This window comes from Lathamus discolor, chromosome 4 (assembly GCF_037157495.1).
Source record: "Lathamus discolor isolate bLatDis1 chromosome 4, bLatDis1.hap1, whole genome shotgun sequence".
Classification (NCBI taxonomy): domain Eukaryota; kingdom Metazoa; phylum Chordata; class Aves; order Psittaciformes; family Psittacidae; genus Lathamus; species Lathamus discolor.
The window spans coordinates 108,100,954-108,122,120 of record NC_088887.1 but is presented as its reverse complement, the minus strand read 5'-3'; the positions used below and the strand labels follow the sequence as shown (position 1 = coordinate 108,122,120).

The 21,167-nt window shown below is 41.5% G+C and overlaps 1 protein-coding gene across 6 annotated transcripts in view; it reads right to left on the bottom strand.

Moving 5' to 3' along the window:
• The window catches only part of SPATA13 (spermatogenesis associated 13), a 75,493-nt gene that overhangs the window by 11,470 nt on the left and 42,856 nt on the right, over positions 1-21,167 (bottom strand). For 3 of the 6 annotated variants that reach the window (XM_065678520.1, XM_065678519.1, XM_065678521.1), the window contains exons 3-9: positions 17,821-18,183; positions 15,971-16,115; positions 6,734-6,870; positions 6,138-6,317; positions 5,091-5,276; positions 2,245-2,424; positions 1,381-1,613 (exon numbers count right to left, since the gene is read on the bottom strand). In XM_065678520.1, coding sequence (XP_065534592.1) covers positions 1,381-1,613; positions 2,245-2,424; positions 5,091-5,276; positions 6,138-6,317; positions 6,734-6,870; positions 15,971-16,115; positions 17,821-18,183 — 1,424 coding nt within the window. Of the gene's footprint in view, positions 1-1,380; positions 1,614-2,244; positions 2,425-5,090; positions 5,277-6,137; positions 6,318-6,733; positions 6,871-9,264; positions 9,732-15,970; positions 16,116-17,820; positions 18,184-19,773; positions 19,955-21,167 lie in introns of those variants that run through there. The other 3 variants (XM_065678523.1, XM_065678522.1, XM_065678525.1) reach the window with 3 other exon arrangements.

Here is a 21,167-nt window from a genome sequence, read left to right as displayed (position 1 = left end):
TCCTACTAACATCAGGGAGGTGGCCCACAGGGTGACTGCATATCTGCGCTGCTACTCCTGCCCTTCCTTATCTCAGTTCCTTCTTACTCTGTTGGCGAGTATGTTATTCCACACTTGCTGCATAACCCGCAGCCTTCATGGCAGGCTGTGCACACTGGATCTTCCAACTTTTTATGAAAACAAACCAAAAAGCTACCAAAAAAACCCAGTTGGCTGGAGCTTTATCAAGGCTCCATGTCGGTGTAGGTCTGCCTGTTTGTGAGCATCTCTGTACACCAGGTGACTGTCTGTGCTTGCAGGCATCTCTGGATGCTGTGCCACAGATGAGGAAAACAGGTACTATAGGTGGAAGGTAGCAAGACCTTGCTGTCACTTCATCTGCAGGTTTAATAGCTCACAGAATAATATTTCTAGATTAGTAGCAATGAAAGAAATACCCATGTTAGTAATTGTTACTGCAGGACTTCCAAGGTAGCCACTGAATTGAACGGGGACATTTCACACCTGAACATTAGTATTTCACATCCCCTTCAATGCAATACTTCACATTTTTCAATATATTTTTCAATACAATACTTCACATTTTGCCCCTGATGAAAAAAAACAACCTGGTCTCCAAGGGGAGTTTTCCCAAGGTTAAAGAAGTGCAGACTTTGGCCAAGGAAGCATTGCCTCAGGCTGCACTTGGACTTTGAGCACAAGGGTCACAATGGAACAATTGTCTTGCAGTGTACAAGGTAAAAAGGCAGATGTTTAAAGATAAAATCTTAATTTAGTCAAATAATTAATCAGGCCAGGTATATACTAGAGAGGGCCATAATCTGCAACTTCAATTCTTATCTACCCCAGCTAGAACTCTAATATCTGGACATTATTGCAAATGAAGGCAATGTTTATTATTAATAATTTCCTAAAATATTACCTCCAAGATTGCTTAGATTGTGTTGGGGTTTTTTTCTAAGTCCTTCTTTACCTTTTCTTGCGTCCACAATATTTATGCAGCCTCCTCCTTTCTTCTGTGGATTTCCTTCTTCGTTTCTTTGACACATTGGTGCTTTTCTTTCCACTCTGATTTACACATCCCTCTCTGCATCCTATTTCAGCACCTTCTTCCTTTCCTTCTCCCTCTTTCACTTATTCTGCATTCTGTCCTGAACCCTGCCAGTCCCCTGGGCTGCATTTCCAGGTACTGTTTTCATTAATATTTGTGATGGTCTCAAGATGCCCATTTTAGTAAGAGGCTCATGTCTGTAATGGTCAATGGGAGCTTTGTCCCTGATCTCAAAAGCTTCTGTGTTGTGTCACCCAGAAAGCTTGAGTAATTACGTATTATTACCATTATACAAATCTTATAATATTTATTTGTATTCATTCTCTCACCTGTGCTCCTGTGTGGTATATTTGAGCAATTCTGCAAGCTGCAGGGGGTATTTGCAGATTTTCTGAACAGGTGTGAGAAGAAAACCATCAATGGCAATGTCAATCATCTGCTGAAGCAAGCGACAAGCCTCAAAGAAGTGACGGTATTTGCCCTGTTTCATTAGGTTGGAAAGTTCAATGCAGGCACTGGGATGATTGTTACAGTACTCCGAATAAATTGCAAAGCCTTCTTGCTATTAAAAAAAAAAAAATCAAAGCTTTAACTGAAGTATTTGTCTATAAAGGGGAAACACATTTTTGTAACATCGATTATACCTGATTAATTAACCCATTCCTTACATGGTTTCCAGGCTGATCAACCTTTGAACTAGGCAGAAATCTATTTTGTAACTGCCAAAACTATGTATCTTCTCTGTCAGAACACAGAAATAGAGGCCCCCATTGAGTGAGGATAATCAAACCCACTTTAAGTACTTTTCTTTGGGGAAGGCAGCTATAGGCTTATCAAGTGCCTATCATGAGCTCACAGCCTCTTTCCCCACCACCTTCCTTCCTTATTTTCTTTAGGAAGTTTTTGCATGCCCCATGTAAGATCACTGCAAATATTACAGCTCATCTGTGATCATTACAGTTTTGATAAGCAAACAGAATTGTACACAAAGTTACATGCTTGCTAAAGATAAGGAGAAATCTAAAACATTTAAATAATTCTTTAATTGCAAATTATTTTACATTCTAAAATAATACACATAGTTTAGTATTTGATAAGCACTTGTTACTAAGATCCCCTCCTAACATGGTAACTTAGCATTTTCTTATCATATTTTGCTAATTTCATAAATAAAATTGACTTCTGCAACGTACATGTTGAAGAAAACATGACCCTATTTTGCTTAGATGAGGTTCCTCTTTGTTGTACTGTTTCTCAAGATCCTTCAGAAACTTCCTTTGGAACTTGTAAATATCTTCAATATTTCCAAAAATGGTGCTTAGCTGAGCTGTGGTGAACATTCCTGTATGTTTGCGACACTGACGAATATAACCCTGCAAATGAAATTACAAACACTCTTCAGCCTGAAGATGCAAAAACAGGTTCTACCCTGAACAAGCCCATTTGAGGTGGCAAAACCCCTGTGATCAACATGCAGGCGAGTTGTTTCCCAGCCCTAAACACACACACAGACATGCTATTTCCCATCCGCAACTGAAATGCTTACATATTAACTCTTGCAGTCCTACTTCTGTCCCACAGTGCCATAAATGAATCAGGGAACCAGAAACCTGCAGAGTGTGTAAAGTCCATTTGCATCTCCTTGTTATGACCACCCGCCAAGCTGAAGGCAAGCCTGGTGTAAGGCTCCATGCATGCTCCTACTTCAGCTGCTGTGCTTTTTGGTAGCAATTTCTCTTGTGCCATAACAATTCTTCTCTATGCAGATGAGAACAAACCCTAAAATAGTTCATTAGAAGGTGGCTTCTACGAGGGTTAAAGTACTAGTTCCTTAACCACTAGGTAAGTAGGGCACAGCCTAAGTTTTGCCAGAGAAACAAAATGAAGAACATACTACGAGGCATTCAGAATGCTGCTGTTTGGTAAAATCTGTATGGTACTGGCAGGAGGCAATTGGCAAGAGGTACAGGCAAGACTGCACATAAAAATGCAGTTTATTTTCTAGTTCTTTTTCCTTTACTTGCAAGAACATCACAGGGGTCCAGTTCACTTGGTTTGCATGCAGTGTTAAGTAGATACACAACTGAGTCCTCTGCCATCAGTAATGGACATTAGATCGCATTGTCATTTGCATAACTAAGAAACAAAGGTAGATCAGAGGCCTCTCAGGGCTTAAATATTCAGCAGCAGCTGCCACACAGCCAGCACATCCTTAGGTACCTGTTCCACAAAGCTGAGCATGGCAAGGAGAATACAGTGCAGGGGCTGAATATCACAGACTGGTTTGAGCTGGAAGGGACCTTAAAGATCATATAGCTCCAACCCCCTTGCCATGGGCAGGGACACCTTTCTCTAGACCAGGAATAACCAGGATTAGCTGCTGTGCTCATACTTTCATCTCAGCTATGGCGCCAGTGTGCAGATGAGTGTGAAGGTTAACTGGTGTAATGGGGTTTATCTGACAGGGTCCTATGTTTGGCAGCTTTCAGGGAGGTTTCCCCAGAATCACTTTGGGAGCAGACAGCTGTAAAAAGCCTTGCAATTGCTCCGGTGAGGTTTACCAGGAAACAACCCTGAATACTGCTGGCACTGTTATGAATATTCCTGTCTCCCCGGCAGCCATCTGCTCTGAGGGCTGTGCTGTGGCTACATTGCAAGCCAGCTACTACATTTACTGCTGTTAGGAGGATAACTCCAACAAGGAAAACTAATCCCTGTGTAGCTCCTGTAATGTGGACTACAGACACTTACTGTATGTAATTTACTTTTCTGGGTATGCTCCAGCTAAATGACCCTGACTGCACCAGCCATAGTGACTCATTGTAGTGCAGAGTTTGCAAATTTGGATTGCCATCTGTAGCAGATTTTCTGACTTAGTCTTATTTATGTCCTACTTGCATCACCTTACAGATTCATTCTGAGGAAAGCAGACTGTCTCTACTCCAGATGTTGACATGGAGCATCACTTTTCTACTTGGAAAATGTGTGTTTTCTCTCTTCCACTAAACTCAGAGGCATGCCAGATTTTTAAAAAGAGGTATGGAATATATGTATTACAAAAAGATAATTAATAAGATCAGTATAAGAATCAACAGTAAAATATGAAAATGAAAAATATGAAAAAAGAAAATATGAGAAGTGATGTCCTAGAACTCATGCTGTCAGTGAACAACGTCAGAGAACTATGGCAGCAACACAGCTGCATATAAAAATTTCTCCCTGATCTTTCAGGCACACAGTCAAGCTCACTAGTTTAGGTAAATAGCAAATCTAAATGACAAAACCTGTAGTTCACCTTTTAAAGTTAGCCCATTAGCAACCAGTTTTTGTTCTTTTGTTTTCCTTTTTTTTCTTTCTTCGAAATGCATGAAAAAAGCTTGATCTAACACCAAAACCAAAACCAGAACCCACTGCTGTCTTCTCTGTTTTGTTGTCAGTGAAAGAATCTAAAGGTGAGTGATGGACTAAAGGATGACAACAAGATAAATACAGAGACTTCGCAGGCTAAGGGTACAAAGAATATTTTGGTAGGTTGCTTAGCACCCTTCCAGATGCTAGCCACAAATATAAGTCAAATACAGGTCAAACACATCACAGTCCACACAAGAAGAGGCAAACTTCAGTTAAAAGTATCAAGTAGCTTTTTGTCCAAGTGTGGGCCTCCAACAAAAAAGTTACTTTCAAAAAGTTGAACTGTAATTGATTTTATTAAAGTTACTGAAAGTTTTCTACCTAAACCAAGTGGCAAAAAGTTCTAAATAAACTCAACTTCCTGCTCTCATTATTCTGGAAATAGTGGTCAGGCAAGCAAAGCACTTTTTCCATGCCAAAAGTGGAATGTTTGGGTTTTTTTAAAGGAAGCGGTGCCTTGTGGCAGTCAGCAGGGAGGAAATCTGTAAGAGGGCACAAGAAGGGTCTGACTGACAGCCTCAGAAGAGCAACTGGGTATATTCTCATATAAGAAATCACTCCGGTTCTCAACTTATATGGAATATTTTATTCACACTAGGGCAGAATGCCCTTAGGTAAAAGCATGTACCTCACAGATGTCCTTGAGATGCTTGATATAGACTCGTTCTGTGTTCATAATTTCCTGTATAACATTGGTTCTCATCTGATCCTTGTTTTCAGCTGCTTTCTGGCGATGCTTGCTAGTATCTGCATCTTGTTCTTCATCCTGGATACTACTACCATTTTCTGGCACTTCTTCCTGATTAACTCGCAGCTGCGGCCAAAACAAACAAAGCAAGCTACAGTAAAGCAGCAAACTTTTACAAAGGGTGATAAAACAGTTACAAACTTCTTACAGTTAAGAGAGGACCTGCTATGGAAATGTGTTGCCTGTTATTTTTCAGACTTGAACTTGTTTCTGACCCTCATTCATAGTTTGTGTGATTTTAGCCAAGCCAGCATATGAGCAGAAATTACAAAAGTAGGCAACTCAAACACTCTTAACTAGTCTCCCTCTGCCCCAGTTCCCCACCTACACAGTATGGATAACAGCACCTCCCTTTTCGACTTTGTCTGATTGCCCATGTTGGCTGGAGAGCAAGGAAAGGCAAAGGCAGGAACCATCTCTTGTGCTTTATGTAGAACTTTATCCAGTGTGGCTCAAGCTTCATTACAGTCTCTCAAAAAGCATTTTACATTAATCTCTAAAACATGGTTCAATTTTATGGAACACAGGAGTTACACTGTCATTAATCTGGCTGAGTTCTAACTGGGGAGTTCAGACTGTGAACCAGATTCCTACACAATGTTGTGATAATAAATTAAGCCCTATTTTACCATGAAATCCCTGCAGCACAGCTTTCCCCACTCGCCTGTGAAAGATGATGTGTCCTTTCTGTATAGACTGATTGCTCCCGGTTGAGCTTTCTGCTGCCCTCATTTCTGCTTGAGAAATTCCTTTGGTTACAAAAGGACCACACAAAGGAAGAAGCCAGATTAACAGGTGTGAAAGGAGCTAAGGAATCTTGGGGTGTGATTCTCTATGGCTTTTTTCCTTGTGAAGTCATTAGAAGTTACACCATTGATTTTCAGATACAAAGATGCAGAGAATCACTTGTGTAAGACAATTACTCACCCTGACAAAGCTCGCTGGAAACCAGGCTTCCTTATCCTCATTTCTTCCCCACCACCAGTCTTTGTTGGAAGCTTCTAGAACTCTAATGACATCTCCAGCTTTGAAGCCCAGCTCCTGATCATCCATAGTCACATGGTCCCAGAGAGCTTCTGCATAGACAATGCTGCCATCGCTTATCAGCTGAGATGGGAAGAAAATGAGGTTGTGAAGGACAAGCGATAAACAACTAACTGTTTGTGAACTACTAAAAGATCAAAACAACTCCATAGGGTGCCCATGATTACTCCTGTTACAGGATAAAACTAAAATTCTGGATTTTCAGAAATCCAGGCATATATTTATTAGGGGGAACAATTAAGAGTCCTAATCCAGAGCAGTTACATAGGCTAACAAGTTACGCTCCCAATGAAGTACTAGTCACTGTGCTCCTCCCCTGGCATCAGCCCATGGGCCCTGCCAGAGACAGGACACCATGGCTGCCGGGTTCTTCGTGACACTGGCCATTGCCATTCCAGTTTTTACTCATATGAAACACCACATCTGTGAGAAACACCCCCAGCCCCGTCATTACAGCAATGCAAAGCCCAGGATGTTACCTCATTAATTGCTAGCTGTTCCCCTCCGGGCTGCAGGTACCTGGGAGTGGCTTGGCAGAGCTCCTCATAACTGTAATCTTCCTCACTGCCATTGTCATCCACTAAGGCTGAAGATTCAGTCCCACCATCTGCAGCAACTAAAACAAAGATGCAACAGCTGTTTACTTCATCATTTTTATGATTTCTCCTAAAAAACAATGCAGGAGGAATTGCTGAGAGGTTGCTTTTGTTGTCATAATATAACAATAACAGCACAAGTGAAGGACAGCAGAGCTCTCAGGAAAAACACTTTTCCACCACTGAATACTTTTCACTCTTCTTTGGAATTTTCTCTGATGAAACTTAGAAATTCTCCTTTTTATGTGCAAAAACCAGAACTACAACCATTATTTGTTAATTTTTTACCCAGAGGAAATCTCAAACGACATGAATCAGCTGGGAGGTCTCAATGCCATTTCCCATGTGGCAGATCAGAGAGCTCCAGTGGGCAGGCAGAGGGGGCTACTGTCAGTCCCAGGCTGGGTTCTGTCACATCATCACATCGCTGCAGGAACTCAAAACCCCTGTGCCCCTCTGAGCCGGCTGCCATCACCTCTCTCACATGCTGGGGGAGGCTCTGGCAGCACCAAGGTATCTGCAGGGTATCCCCCAGGGGGACAGAGAGCCTGGACTGCCTGAGATAACACTTGTTCTAATTGCCTCAAATCACACTTGGTTTGACAGTGGTGCATCTTCTGACCAAAGAGGCAGCTTTGTAAGGAGATAGAGGCCAGAACTAAGATGGGCTTCATCTTATTACACAGCCACATAAACCAAGAGAAATGTCATGTGACTGTCACTATGCACATGTAAATCTGCAGTTACTATATAAAACTGTAAAACCCGTTTGGGGTACATCACTGGGTGGTAGATCCTTTTGGTGTCCATCTCTGTTCTGGCAGATGAAGAGGACTGGGATCTGACCTCAGGACCAAGTAAGACTGGCTGACTCATGCCCACACTGCTCAGTGCTAGGCCCTCTCAGAGTAGGTTTGCCTTTCAAAGCCAGCTGTAATGTCAAACAGAGCAGGGGATGAGCTGGTAACCAAGAAGTGTTCATGACCAGTGGTCCAATGCTTGAGTACTCCCCCTGGTCCTTGTTAATTTATCCCTAAGGATTTATTCCTAAGGCAGTCTCAAGCAGTGAATAACTAGAAAGGCTGAAAATCATACAATGCTCAAAAATCCGATTAAAAAAAATAATAATAAATAATAATAATATCATCAGAATGGGTTGGTAGCACTGAGCTCCTTTTCTAATGGCTAGTGTGTCCCAGGTAGTTTGCCACATAGCCTGCAAAGCATCTCTCTTGCTACACAGTGCCCTGTAAGGGGCCTTTAAGCGCAGTTACCAAACCTTTCACCTGCACATAGCAGCAAGGCTGAGCAGCAGGGCCCTGACCTGCCTCTTCTCTGCCCTGCTTCAAGACTGAGTACCACCTGCCTGTTGAGCTCTGGGCTCCAGATGGGTGAGTCACAGAGATGTCTCCTGGCTTTACTCTACACACCTACATAACGCACAGGCACACCACTGCCCGTCCATTATTTACCTTACAGGGAGAAACACCTTAACCCCCTCCTTATGGGCACTTATACCATCATTAGAATATTTGGTCATTTAGGTATTAATTCATAAGAGACATCAAAACTGATTACTGCACAGATTCACTAAAAGACTTGTAAGATTTTTCTTTCCTTCAAAGGTGGAAAAATACAGCACAGCCTTGATGTAACAGAACATATCTATTTGACTGTTCTGTTCTACTCCCTGGCATTTTAAATATAAACTCATATTAATCGTATAATCTGCCTAACCAGAAAGGATGCAGGATCTCTATTTAAAAAAATAAGATTCTTTTTTCCCTACAGCCTCATAAATGTGAGTGCTGACAAACTTTTAAAACACATCTTGTGAAACTTACTGAAACTGCTTTATAAAAAAACCCAACCTGCAAATAAATAATTCATTGCATCAATTTTCAGCCTATAAAGCAACACCAAAAAATTAATCCCAGTGATCATTTATACATCTCTGCTGTACTATCAGTACTGCCTGATGGCTTGTTCCAGTAACAAGAGCACACCAAAATAACCTAATTCACTTGGCTCCAGATGAAAAAAGAGTGCAATCTGGAGACTGATAACCGTTCATTATTCTGTACCAAACCAACAAGCTTACATTGTCTTCATAGTTGAAATCAGTGAAAATCAGTCACTTGCATTCTGCATCTAGTCCTCTATTGTTTACAGACAGAAATATCAGAGGCAGGCGTGGGCTTTCTGATCGCACCAACAGGATGCAAAAACTTAACAGCCCGGGACTGATTCTAATCTCCTAGCAGCTCTGTCACCACTGTAAGGCTGCAGGCTCCTGTGGGTGACACGGTATAAGCACGATCAGAATCAGGCCCCTTGCCTGCCACAGTTTACCAGTTCACTCTAAAAACACTGTAAAATCAGCACGCGAGAGAGCATGTTATCCTCATACGTACCCATCTGAAGGCTCTCCAGACTCCAAAACCGGGACATTCCCCCCCGCGCTACCATGCTGCAGTCAGACAACCCCAGGCAAGGGTCTGACCTCCAACAGGTGATGCTGGGTCCTGGAGGGCTGGCGGAGGACGACGAAAGGCTCGGAGCTACCCGCAGCGGGCAGGCACTGTGCGGTGCCTTGGGCTGCCGGCCGTGCCTGCGCGGCCGAGCCCAGCCGGGAACTGCCAGCGGCGCGCTCGGGCTGGCCGCGAGCGCTCTGAAATCATGGGGTGCCCTTAGGGAGGAAGTTCCAGAAAAGAAACAAAACCCTGGTTGCTGGGCCCCGGCGCTGTGCCTGCAGCCGCCTGTGCCGCTCCCAGAGAGCCCCAGCGTCTCGAACGCAGCCAGCCAAGGAGTGCATTTGTTTTTCATTACGGCAGCTTAATGTGATTTCAATCTATATTCAAATGACTGCAATTCAAAGGGAAGGACTATTTGGATGGGAGCTGGGAGTTCCTTGTGTTACAACACTGTTAGAAGTATCGGTCTATCTGTGTTACGTTATACCGGTTAAAATTCCAGCAGAAGTAAACAATGAAGATACTTTTTGCATAGTTATTAAAACTTCTCTTGCTTCACAGGCAAACGCTGTACCATTATTTAGGGCACAAGCAGCTAAAGTGTTAAGGCTGCAGCAGGCTGCTCCCAGGAACAGAGAGGAGGACAGAGACATTTTCTTCCTGAAACTACAAACTTAGTTCAGCTGCTCCAGAAAACAGGGAATGAAGCAGGAAAGCACCCAAATAGTCCAGCTTTCACTGGGACTGACCCAGCCAGAGCACAACCTCATTCATTCACCATGGGCCAGCATTTACCACCCTCACACCGGTGTTCTGCTGGATCAGCTCATGCACTGGAAGCAAAGACAGGAGCTACTGCCATCAGCAGAGTGCAAAGCCTGCTGCAATCTGTGCTTGTACACAGCACTGCATTTACATCTTGGAAAGCTCCATAATCTTTATGGCTCACTCTTTACCTGCAAACTCCATTGCTCAGCTGAGCCTGTCCTGTAACAGGGGACTGCCTCCCCAGGGATTCAGGGTTCACAAAACCCTGGAGGCATTTCTGCACACAGTGACCTCTCAACACCCACTGAAATCACATGGGTTCCCCTAACGCTGCCTCTACCGAGAAGGAAAGGCCAAACATCACCCTGCAATGCTAATGCCATCTTCCTACAAAAGTTCAGACTGGGCTGCAGTACAGGAGGCTGGTAGGAATCCTCTTCTGACTACCCCTATTTTTTCTTGCTGCAAGAACAGTTGTTGGATAGCACAGTGAAAAGAAGCTGCTACATACTATGTTTATACACAGTTTTCTGAGCACAAATCATTAAAAAAAAACCCAACAAACAACCCAGCAAACAGAAGTAACATTGAAGTGCTGATGATCTTTAAGGACCCTTCCAACTCAAACCACTCTATGATTCTATGATCATGGGACCTGCAAGTGAAGGCTTCACACTTTTAATGAGCCAGAGCACAAGCCATGTCAAACCCCTACCCACAAGGGAAAACCAGCTGAACTGCCAAAGGAAAACGAGCTCAAATCCCACACAGCTCTTTCTGAAGATGCATTAAAAATTATCTTTGAAGAAGAGTCATTCGGTTTGAATTCTGGAGAACAGAACAGCCTGTGTGCTTTTACCTGGTGACTAACCCAATGCCACCATGGGATGCTGCTGGGGAGGGTGGATCTCTTCATCTCCCAACTGTGCAGCCACCAACTGAACCACCACAAAAGTACTCGTTTGGGCTGAGCTGGTGGTGGCTTTGTTTCCTCGAGGGATCAGGCAGGGATAGGAGGCGGCGCAGGCTGTCCTTTTTAGTGGCAGCCCACAGTGACCCTGTCTGAGTGTATGCTGAACTCGCTTGCCCACTGCCCAGGGCACTCTGAAAAGGCTGTAGGTAGCACATACTAATGCTAACAGCTAGTTTACCCACCTCAAGAACATCCAGGTCTAGATACCACTCTGGCACCACAGGACCCTCCACCCTGGGGCAACCAAAGGTACCCCCACCCACTGCTCTGACAGCAGTCAGTAGGAGATGTCCAGGGAAGAATATAAAAGTAGATGAGGCATGTAATGGCCTTTCTCTGAGGTACTTCCCTAAGTTTCAGCTATCTGCAGATCAGAGTCAGATCCCTCCTGGGGCAGAAGTGATATCTCTGTGTTTAATGAACCAAATTTTTCAACCCCCTTTTTGAATTTCTGTAAACTTTCGGGATGTGAAATATCATGTGTAGCAATTACTTTCATTGTTTAATTTTTTAGAGTGTGAAAACTGTCTTTTATTTTGAACTTGCTATCTCATTATTTCATTCGATGCCCTTCAGTTATTGCATTATTGGAACAGTAACTAGTATCTGTTCACTTTTCCAATGCCAATCAGACTTTGATTCTTCTACTGCCCTTTTTGCCAAGCTGCAGAGCCCTGGCTGCATTAATCATTCCTCGCACAGAGGCACTGAGTAGGTTTTCTTGTCCTTTTGCCTTTATATCGTTCCCTGTAAAAGATGCCTTTTGAGGTGGAAAGGAACAACAGGGAGATGGCCCCCACATGCCACACCAGTGGCACAATTGGGCTTTCTGTTTTGTCCTCTATTCCCTTCCTACAAATTCTTGCCCTTTTATTTACTGTTTTGACTGTTACTATGCACTGAACTGACACTTTAATTGTCTGTTAGGATTGCAAGATCTCTTTGTGAATGACAATATCCAGCTCAAAGTCCGTTCCTCTGCAAGCATACCAGGCTCATATTCCTCCATGTGCACTACCTTGCCTTTATCAACACTGAATTCACGTGCTGCCAGTGCTGTGCATTTTGCCTCAGCATTGTGAAATCCTCCTGCAACTCTGTTCAAGCAGCTTGTGCTTGTACTACCATGAATAATTTACACACAAGCAAGAATTATCATTTCATTCTGTACCTCCCTTCCCGCATTATTTGTGAAGACACTGAACATCTGGCACCACTCATGAGCTCTCTTCTTACGGAAACCAACCACTTTCCCCCTCTCCTTTACTTAGTACTTACTCATTTGTTAAAGCATGGGAGGATCTTCCTTCTTATATCTTTAGCAAACTGTTTCTACATTCCTGTAGTTTTGCATCAAAATTGCTACAGGTTTGGGGTTTTTTTTCTATTTGGATGCAATGCAACAATCTGAAGGATGCCTTTTTTTCTTCTGATAGTTTCCTTTTCCATGTGTTTAATGACAGAACCCTTTTCTGGTGTTTCCAGATTCTGTTTTGACAGGTGACATGAATTTGCTCTAAGCATCTCCTGTGCTGTCCTTGAATAATCTCCATGCTGCCTGCAAGCATTCAGCACCTTTTTCTGCTCCTTTAAACTCCTTTGTTACATAAAAGACTTCTCAGTTTTATTCACTTTCCCTTTTTTAAATTAAAACACATACCATTTAAGTTTTTTTACTGTTCTCACTCCTGCAAGGATATTTGCTCAGAGTGCACTACGGACACAGCAGCCAAGATTCATCGTCTGTCTGTATTTGGTCAATGAACAGCACCCTAAATTATCTGTTTCTTCCGGCCAAGGTCACCTAGATTAGCTAGGGAATCCATAGAGACACATCGCACTCTTACAGAGTAGCTCTTACGTGTGATCCTGCACACAGCTCAGGAATGATTCAAGAACAACTCTTAACCCATACCACAGCAATTTAAATCTTCTTTTATGACTGTGCTTGCTGCCTTTGAAACTTTTCTGGTTCCTTGGTTTGTCACATTTGCTGTCACTGCCCTGGTGATCTCAAGTGGTTCATAATGTAATTCTGTCACAATATTGTTTCTCGTTTAGGCATGTCACTCCAGTTCATGGATCCTGTGACACTTGATGATACAATCAATTTGCTTATCTGATTTGGTTCTTATTTTCTTTTCTTTAACACGTTAGATACCCGCTTTTACTGGTACAATATTTTCTCTTATTTCTATACAGCTTGCACAATGGTTATATACTGGTTATTCTCCAGCTCACAGAGCAATACACTGCATCCAAAGGCAGTTCCTACTCTTTCATTGACTGCAATGGCTAGAGCCTCAGATCAGTTGTTTCAACATAGATGTTTAGTGCCATTTGAAGTATTTTGGATATCCTGCTGGCCTCCAGCTGTCACTGAAGAAAGGAATAGTTCTCCCATAGGTCCTCTGTCATTTCTGCCAGCTGCAGGCAGATGCTCAGGTACCCCACACAGCACTGGACCCTGGGGTGGGTAAAAATCAAGCCCTAGTCCTCTAGTGCCTCTAATAGGTGTTCTAATGTTTAACTCTTATGTAGGTACCTACATTTAGACTAAATTTAGGTGACTTAGACTTGAGCTGAATCCCACCCCATCTACTCAGACCTGAGCCCATCTAAAGGAGCTCAATTAAATTAGCCAAATTCAAGTTGCACACCACAATACGCAAAAAAAAAAAGGGTTTGTTTTTAAGATATTATAAAAGTAGTTCTAGAGGAAGAGTAGCAATGTAAGTCCCAAGGGAAGTTTCCCTTACGTCTTGGCTGGTTGTTACTCTGTCTCCTACAATATGACAATTTACTGTCTTGTAACTGTTGTTTTTCTAAAAATGTACATCTTCAATTCTATCTCCCATTGTTATAAAAGTAGACATGCAACGTATTAGGCTTTAGCAAGTAACTAAAAAAAAGACATCACTGGTTTGCAGTGCTTGCGTTTAGAATTTCTTTCTATAATAAAGGGCTTTTGTGCTATCAAATTTCACTGTACATGAGCAAACAAAAAACTCTCACATGTTCAAAGACAAGGAAATGCCTTGCGAATTTAAGAGAAAAAAGAAAGCAATCAGAATGTGTGACAGTAATCGCGTCATTATTTTTTGCTGGAGCTACTTAACAGATCTTTGCAACTACTTTCAGACTGCAAAGTCAATGATATTCCCCACTTGTCCTCAAGGCTTTGATTTCAGAAGCTTTTCCTGCTCAACTTTTACATTTATTGCAATGAGTCATAAAAGTGACACCTAGAATAACCAATATTGCTTTGGCTTCGTTGTCTTCAAAAGTGGCCAGAACCTTGCTTTTTGTATTTGTCATCCTGATGCTTACGTTTAGGAGGCCAATTATTTGAAAGCTAAATTCCTGGAATGCTCTCAGGCAGTTGTCTAAGTAGTAGTATTTCATGCAGTTTCCAAACATGAAATGGAAAGGAGAAGTAAATATAGAAAAGTACATCCTTCTCTGTGATACTTAAAGAGTCTCTTTTTTCCAAAACTAGCTCATGACAAACCTGTTATTCTTTGAGTGTTATTCTCTTCTGGAATCAGGGGCTGAGATACTATGTAATCTCAGCAAGGGTCACAGCATTAGATGTTAATTTACCTTGATGTCTAGTCTGGATCATTAAGTATACTGAGATACATACAGCAAGGGCGCAATCTAGCCATGGTTTTCAAAGTAGTTCCCAATATTTTATTACAATATAAATTAAAGGAAAATACTAATATACTAATACTAATATAGTACATATAATGTATCTCACTGCTGTAGTTCAAAGTTCTCAAGTCTGTTCCTTGCAGAGCATCTTCTGAAGAAAGCTGTCATGCTCTACTGAAGATTGGAAAATGCAGTTTTAACATGTTCTTACATAAAGTAATTTGTAGTTGAGGGATTTTTTTGAGCAGAAGTCAGACATCACTGCAGCTGAAACTTAGCTTAGAACTATAAAAGCCAATAGTGACTTGTGTGTATATTGGCATATGTGTATGTACAAACGTATGTATAGTTTTAATAACAAAACATTGAAAATGCTATTTGTTGCTTCCTACTTCAGTCATGGCAAGCCCCTATCTAGACACATTTACTTATTCTTTCCACAGAAAGGCAGAGTGAAGATTCCCAGTAGTGTTTCACTATTAGTGTTCACTATTAACAGTGAAGTATATAGAGTGAAAATTCTCCTTTTATTTCCAATCCTTGCCAGTGAAACATGGGTAAACTGCTCAGATTATGTTTACAGCAGTATGAAAAAACACAAATGGTATTAACCCAGGTTCTTCTGGCCCCACCTGCCAAGAAACATTCCACTAACACTACATAACACTTTCTGTTAACTGAAGGTAGCCTTGTACTCCAATAGTAAACAATTACAGCAAAAATACACAGTGCACCTCAGAGAGTCTGATAAAGGGTAGTGCTTCTAAAAAAAGCAATGTTTTCCAAGAACCTGTCTGTCATGCACCAGAACACTGACTGGGCTCCCTGCATATGGTTCTCTGACACAAGATACTTACTGAAGGCTTGACTATCAAGGTAATTAAGCTGAATACATGGCAAACAGAAAATTAGAAACACATGTGTGGTGTGACTGTGGGTATGAACTCAAGCATATTAGATCTTCCTTCCTTCATATTCTACTATGTTCAGGCAAGTGTGTGAATAGAGTGGAAAATATGAGCTTATAAGCGGTACGGAAGAATAAACCACAGTAATGTCAAACAGGTGTGAAAAACAAGTTTTACATGAACATAGCAACTTCTAATGAGAAACACAAAACTTAGCTGGGTGCTACTTTGTCACCGATTTGGTTTGCACCCTTTTGTGTTCCACACTCTAATGCACTTCCTGACCAAGCTGGAGCATGAAGTTGAGATCTAGAAAGTTAAAAAGACTTGCCCATCTTACCATTAGATGTTCTCATCTGCCGCCTCCGCCCAACCCGGTCCAGGCCAATTGGGGTACTTTGTGAAAAGGTGAGCGGCCGGAACCTTGCTGAAACAGCTTTGTAAGGGGGTACCTGGTGCGCTGGAACGGGTGGCCGTGTTACAGGCTACAGAGAACACAGGAAAAGCCAGTATTAGTAAAGCTACCAGGAACTTCAACTGAGGAAAACTCAGGTATGAATTAAGTCCAGCTAATTACAGGGGCAGCCAAGTCCCCTACTTTGAAGTGACATTGCTTAAACACTGCATACCATATCTACCAGCATCACAGAAAACATTTTATTATGTTACTGGTCTCTGTTGTATTAAAACTCCTTAGGCTTCTGTTATGATCAGACATGCTCTATAATTTTTATTACAAGATGAAAATACTCTGTGACCAAACGCTCTGGGATCTAACTGCTTTGAGAACAGCCTGTGCAATGCCTGTTGGCATCGTAAACACATATCTCAAGGGAAACCCAAGGTGAAAGAACAACCAGAAACACTATGGCTGGAAGTTGTGTTCATTTCCTGGGACATTTGCTGACTTAAAATAAATGTATTGCTTTTAAGTAAAGTAAACGTAATATTACAAGACAAAAGTAATTGTCTAAATGATCCTCTGCTCCCAAGTTCTCAAGAGCCTCATTAAAAAGAGGTAATATTAAGTTTACTTGTAACTTTATCTAGAAGACATTTTCTTTAGATTCATTTGCTTAATTATGATCAGAGGACCTATCCCTGCTTTATTTGCAAATTGAGTTTAATTTTATGTCAACCCCGAACCCACATTAGCCAGGCTGAATGACCTAGCATAAACATTCAACATTAAACAGGCAGACCTCAGCACATCAGTGGCAGAGAACATCATTTTTAGGTCTTAGCTTTCAGTTGTTACTGTTCATAGGCCTTCTATTAAGTAATCAGAAACATTAGGGATGGTTCTTTAATGAACTATGTCTCGACACTGTGTTATAAAACCAGTGATTTCATATTGTTTGAAAATGTTTTTCTGTCACCTAAGCTGTCAGACCAAAACAAAACACAACAAAGAAGGAATTAGCATTACACTTTTCAAATTCTCCCATGAGTTTTCAAAGATTTGGGGGAAAAAAAATCACTCTCTCACCTAAGCCAAAAGAGATGGCAGGTTCGTATATAGGAACTACTCAAGTGCTAACTCAACCACATGCTATTTTCTTACAGGCTTCCATTCATTCCATCAGGTCAATTTAGTAGTACATAAACAGACATTTTATTCTTATTGCCAGTTTTCTTAAGATTCTTTATTTCATTAATTTATCATTTATCACCAATTTTCTTAAGCAATGTACTTATTAGTTTAAGTATCCTTGCTATGCCACTACCAAGATTTTGAACACAACAGCTAAGGCCACAGGTTTTGAATAGGCCTTATTTTGGAGAATCTGAAATGATCAATAAACAGTGTGTTATTATCATATCAGTTTATACTCCTCTATTCTTCATGCCCTGCATCCTGTAAGGAGACTAAATACACAGCTGTATTATATGCAAATGAGCTCTTATATACCACTACAAGACAGAATGACCATTCCAAGACAGAAATAAGGTTAATTTACAATACAGAAAAGATTATCCCAAAGTCAGTATCAGTTTTATTCCATGCTGGTTTGTTGTTTAACAACAAGACAAAGTAATTAGTGACCAGGAAAGCAGTAAGTACATGATGTCAGCTTGACAAAAGGGAAGGAAGAGAGGAAGCATCCGTTCTATTTTCTAGGCTGAAGATAGAGACAAGGAAGTGAAAGGGTCTTCTGCAGTTTGCAGAGAGCACATCTCTTATCTTACTTGTGTCAGCAGACCTTCTATCTCTTCTGCCGGACCACTTCCATAGAAATTGACCCCACCTATTACGGAGATGGGTCTTCTTTTTCTCCCTCTGTGGTAGCCTACTGTATTGCTTTGGATCGCAGACCCGACGGGAGCCAGTCCTGGCTGATTTTCTCCATCTGTGCAATCTGTCATCTGAGACTCCACTGCAACTGCATCTTCTGGTATAGAGAAACTTCTGATCGACATTTGGCCATAGTCTGAGAGAGGCCTGGGCCGAGATCTTTTTCCAGAGCCCCATCTCCTGGGTGTGACCTTTTGTGTGTCTGCCTTTTCTTCATCCTGGGATAGGGACCTCTTCCAGTGTTCATCAGAAACAACCTTTTTAAATGTGAACAAGTCAAATAAGCTAATCATTGACAGTTAATCATTTGTGATTTTCTCATATGGCAGATCAACTTAACATTTCTAAAAAGAAACAGTTACCTTAAACACAACAAATGCAGCTGACAATTCAGAAAGAGAGTAACTTTCCAAAGGGAAGACATCGTGATGCTTCTGCTGAGTAAGGTTAACACTTAACCAGCAGCACCTCTTAGGCAAACATGACTAGTAGGACTAAAAACTCACCTGTTACCTCAGCAGCACGTACAGGCCCTAACATAAACACTGAATTCACAAACATGTCTTGGAAAGACAGTTCTGGTGTTAAAGGACTTGTTCCTGCGCACAACTATGATGTTACACGTAACACCAATAAAAATAATTCAACCAGCATGCCTTGTTTCTGGACTTTTTACCAGCACCTGTAGTGAGAGGACATGGGGCAACAATTTCAAAGTGAAAGAGGGTAGATTTACATCAGATATTAGAAAAAATTCCTCACTATGAAGGTGATGAGGCACTGGATTTCCCCAGAAAAGCTGCGGCTACCCCATCCCTAGCAGTGTTCAAGGCCAGGTTGGACAGTGTTTAGGGGAATCTGATCTAGTGGAATGCATTCCTGACCATGGCAGGGGGTTGGAACTGGATGAGCTTTAAGGTCCCTTCCAACCCAAACCATTCTGTGATATTCTTCTGCTTAATCCCTACTCAGTGATGAAAACAAACAGTACAGCTGCAGTGCTACTGCTTGCTGATCCCAAGTAGTTGTAAGCTGATACCAAACAGGCAGTCATGATCCCTCCTGAGCTTGGTTTTCTGATGGGGTTTTGTTCGGTTGATTGGTTTAAAGAACAAGCAAGCCTACTTCTTTATTAGGATATCTTTAGACTATCCAAGTACATTTTTGATGATGTTCAAAGCTAATAAGTATTCCAAAAAAGAGAGGCATAGTTTTGTTTCTGGCTATACTTTGTTCATCTGTTTCAAACCAGATGAAGGCATTTAAGGTTTTTCATACTGAAAGAAAACATGCATCCCAGAATCTGTCTTGAGCAGTGATGCCTGTGATACAGGACTTCAGTTCTGTCACCTTCTTCTCCACCTACCATTCCCAACCAGGCCAGTACAACTCTGATGACCCTTTTTAGAAGCTCACCTGATACAGTGGGCAGATTTCACTTTTTGTTTGAAAGACAACTGAAGATAAATTTCACTTCCTGAAAGCACTTTAGCTAGTAGGTAGCTATTAAACAATCAGCATTTTAACAGATGATTACTGCAATTAAGGTATGAAAAATGAGCAATGTCATATATTGCTCTACATTCACTTTTTTCACTTACAGCATGAAATCTGTTCTAAATAGAGCACTTGCATAAATTCCAATTTCTATGGTGTCACACCTGTCACTCAGACATGCTTCAGCTTCTCTGCAGATTTTAGCTCAGGACCAATTCTAGTAGTACAAGCAATTCAGTAGAGAAAGAGACTCCCTGGCTGGTACCGATGAAGCTTCAGCAAAGTTGTCCCTTAAACACAGCTGCTCTGAGGTCAGAGCAACAAAAGCACAGGTTAAAGAAGGTGCTTACCTCAGAATCAGACACAGGTAAAGGGTCTCCACATATGCAGTGGCTGAGAAAGGAGCTCATGAGAGTCATTTTATGTTATTGTTGTGCAAAGTCTTGTCCATAAGAGCTACAAATGTGCGCACGCTCTCTACATAACCAGTCAGGCAAAGTTCATCTCATGATCCTGTACTTTTAGACTGAGGAAAGGACATGTCACATGTCATCTCCTAATCTGCTTTTTACGCCCTTATCTTGAGCAACAACATTTGCAAAGAGAGGACTGCTTTCCTTCTGCAGCACTCCACCTACTGTAGTGATCTAAATGACAGCTGGATATGTGCTAAATGACAGCACCTGTGCGATAAACAACACTGAAGGACATGTACTTTTAGGCTTAGATCCACAAACTGCATTGAAGAATACTAATAAACCAGAAAATATAATCCTCTCTTAGCAAAAATCAGAGGAAATGAGGTTGATAACCTCACATTCCACTAAGTGACCTACTCTGGCAAGACCTGATCAAGTGACTACTTACTAGTAGGAGTAAAATATCAAGCACACAACTCACAGGCTCCAGTATTGCGGTCACTTGAGCATAAGTGTGATTCTTGACATCAATGAAAAAATTCTGAGGAAACAATTTTGTACCACCCGTCACTGGCTTTATACCACTGACCACTGACTTCAAATAACCTTCACTCGATTAATCCTTTATAAATGAAATCAGGTTTATTACTGGTAACATCTACAGACAAGAGTAGAGATACACATGGCACTTCATATAGGATGAAACTAAAAATGTCATGCACTGACTCATGCATTGTAAGTGTTGGTCAGAAATCTCAAGGAATTTAAAGATTTCTGAGAAGTTAAAGTCTAAGCTGTATCCGCACTATTTTCTGGAATTCACACACAGGATCACCAATGTTAGCAATCAAGATTAGTCATTGTGTCTTTTAGGCTGCATCCTCAGGTTTCCTCTGAAACTACAAACACAAACAGCTCTACTTATTTATACTGATGCAAATAAATCCATTTTAGCTGGATGGCTAAATTTCTACAACAGAGCGTTACAATGCTGTATTTCAATTTTCAATAGCTGCATATCTACAAATCCAACCATTTAAAATAAACATTTACTTCAATCCAGGCTACACTTTTATTTGCTATTGTTCCGATACAATATGTCACTCTTAGGGCAGGATTCAGCTCCAGATTCCCACACCTAAATGTTTATGTCTGCAATGGAGGTGTCTGTATGCTAGCCAGGCGTTAAAGCTGCCATCATTGTCTGCAAGAATCTGGGGTGAAACTTTGTTGCCTGAACATAGGCACTCAGGGCCATTTCAAATGTACAAAGGGATCTAAAATATCTCCATGTACCATGCATCATGCAAGTATGACACCAGACC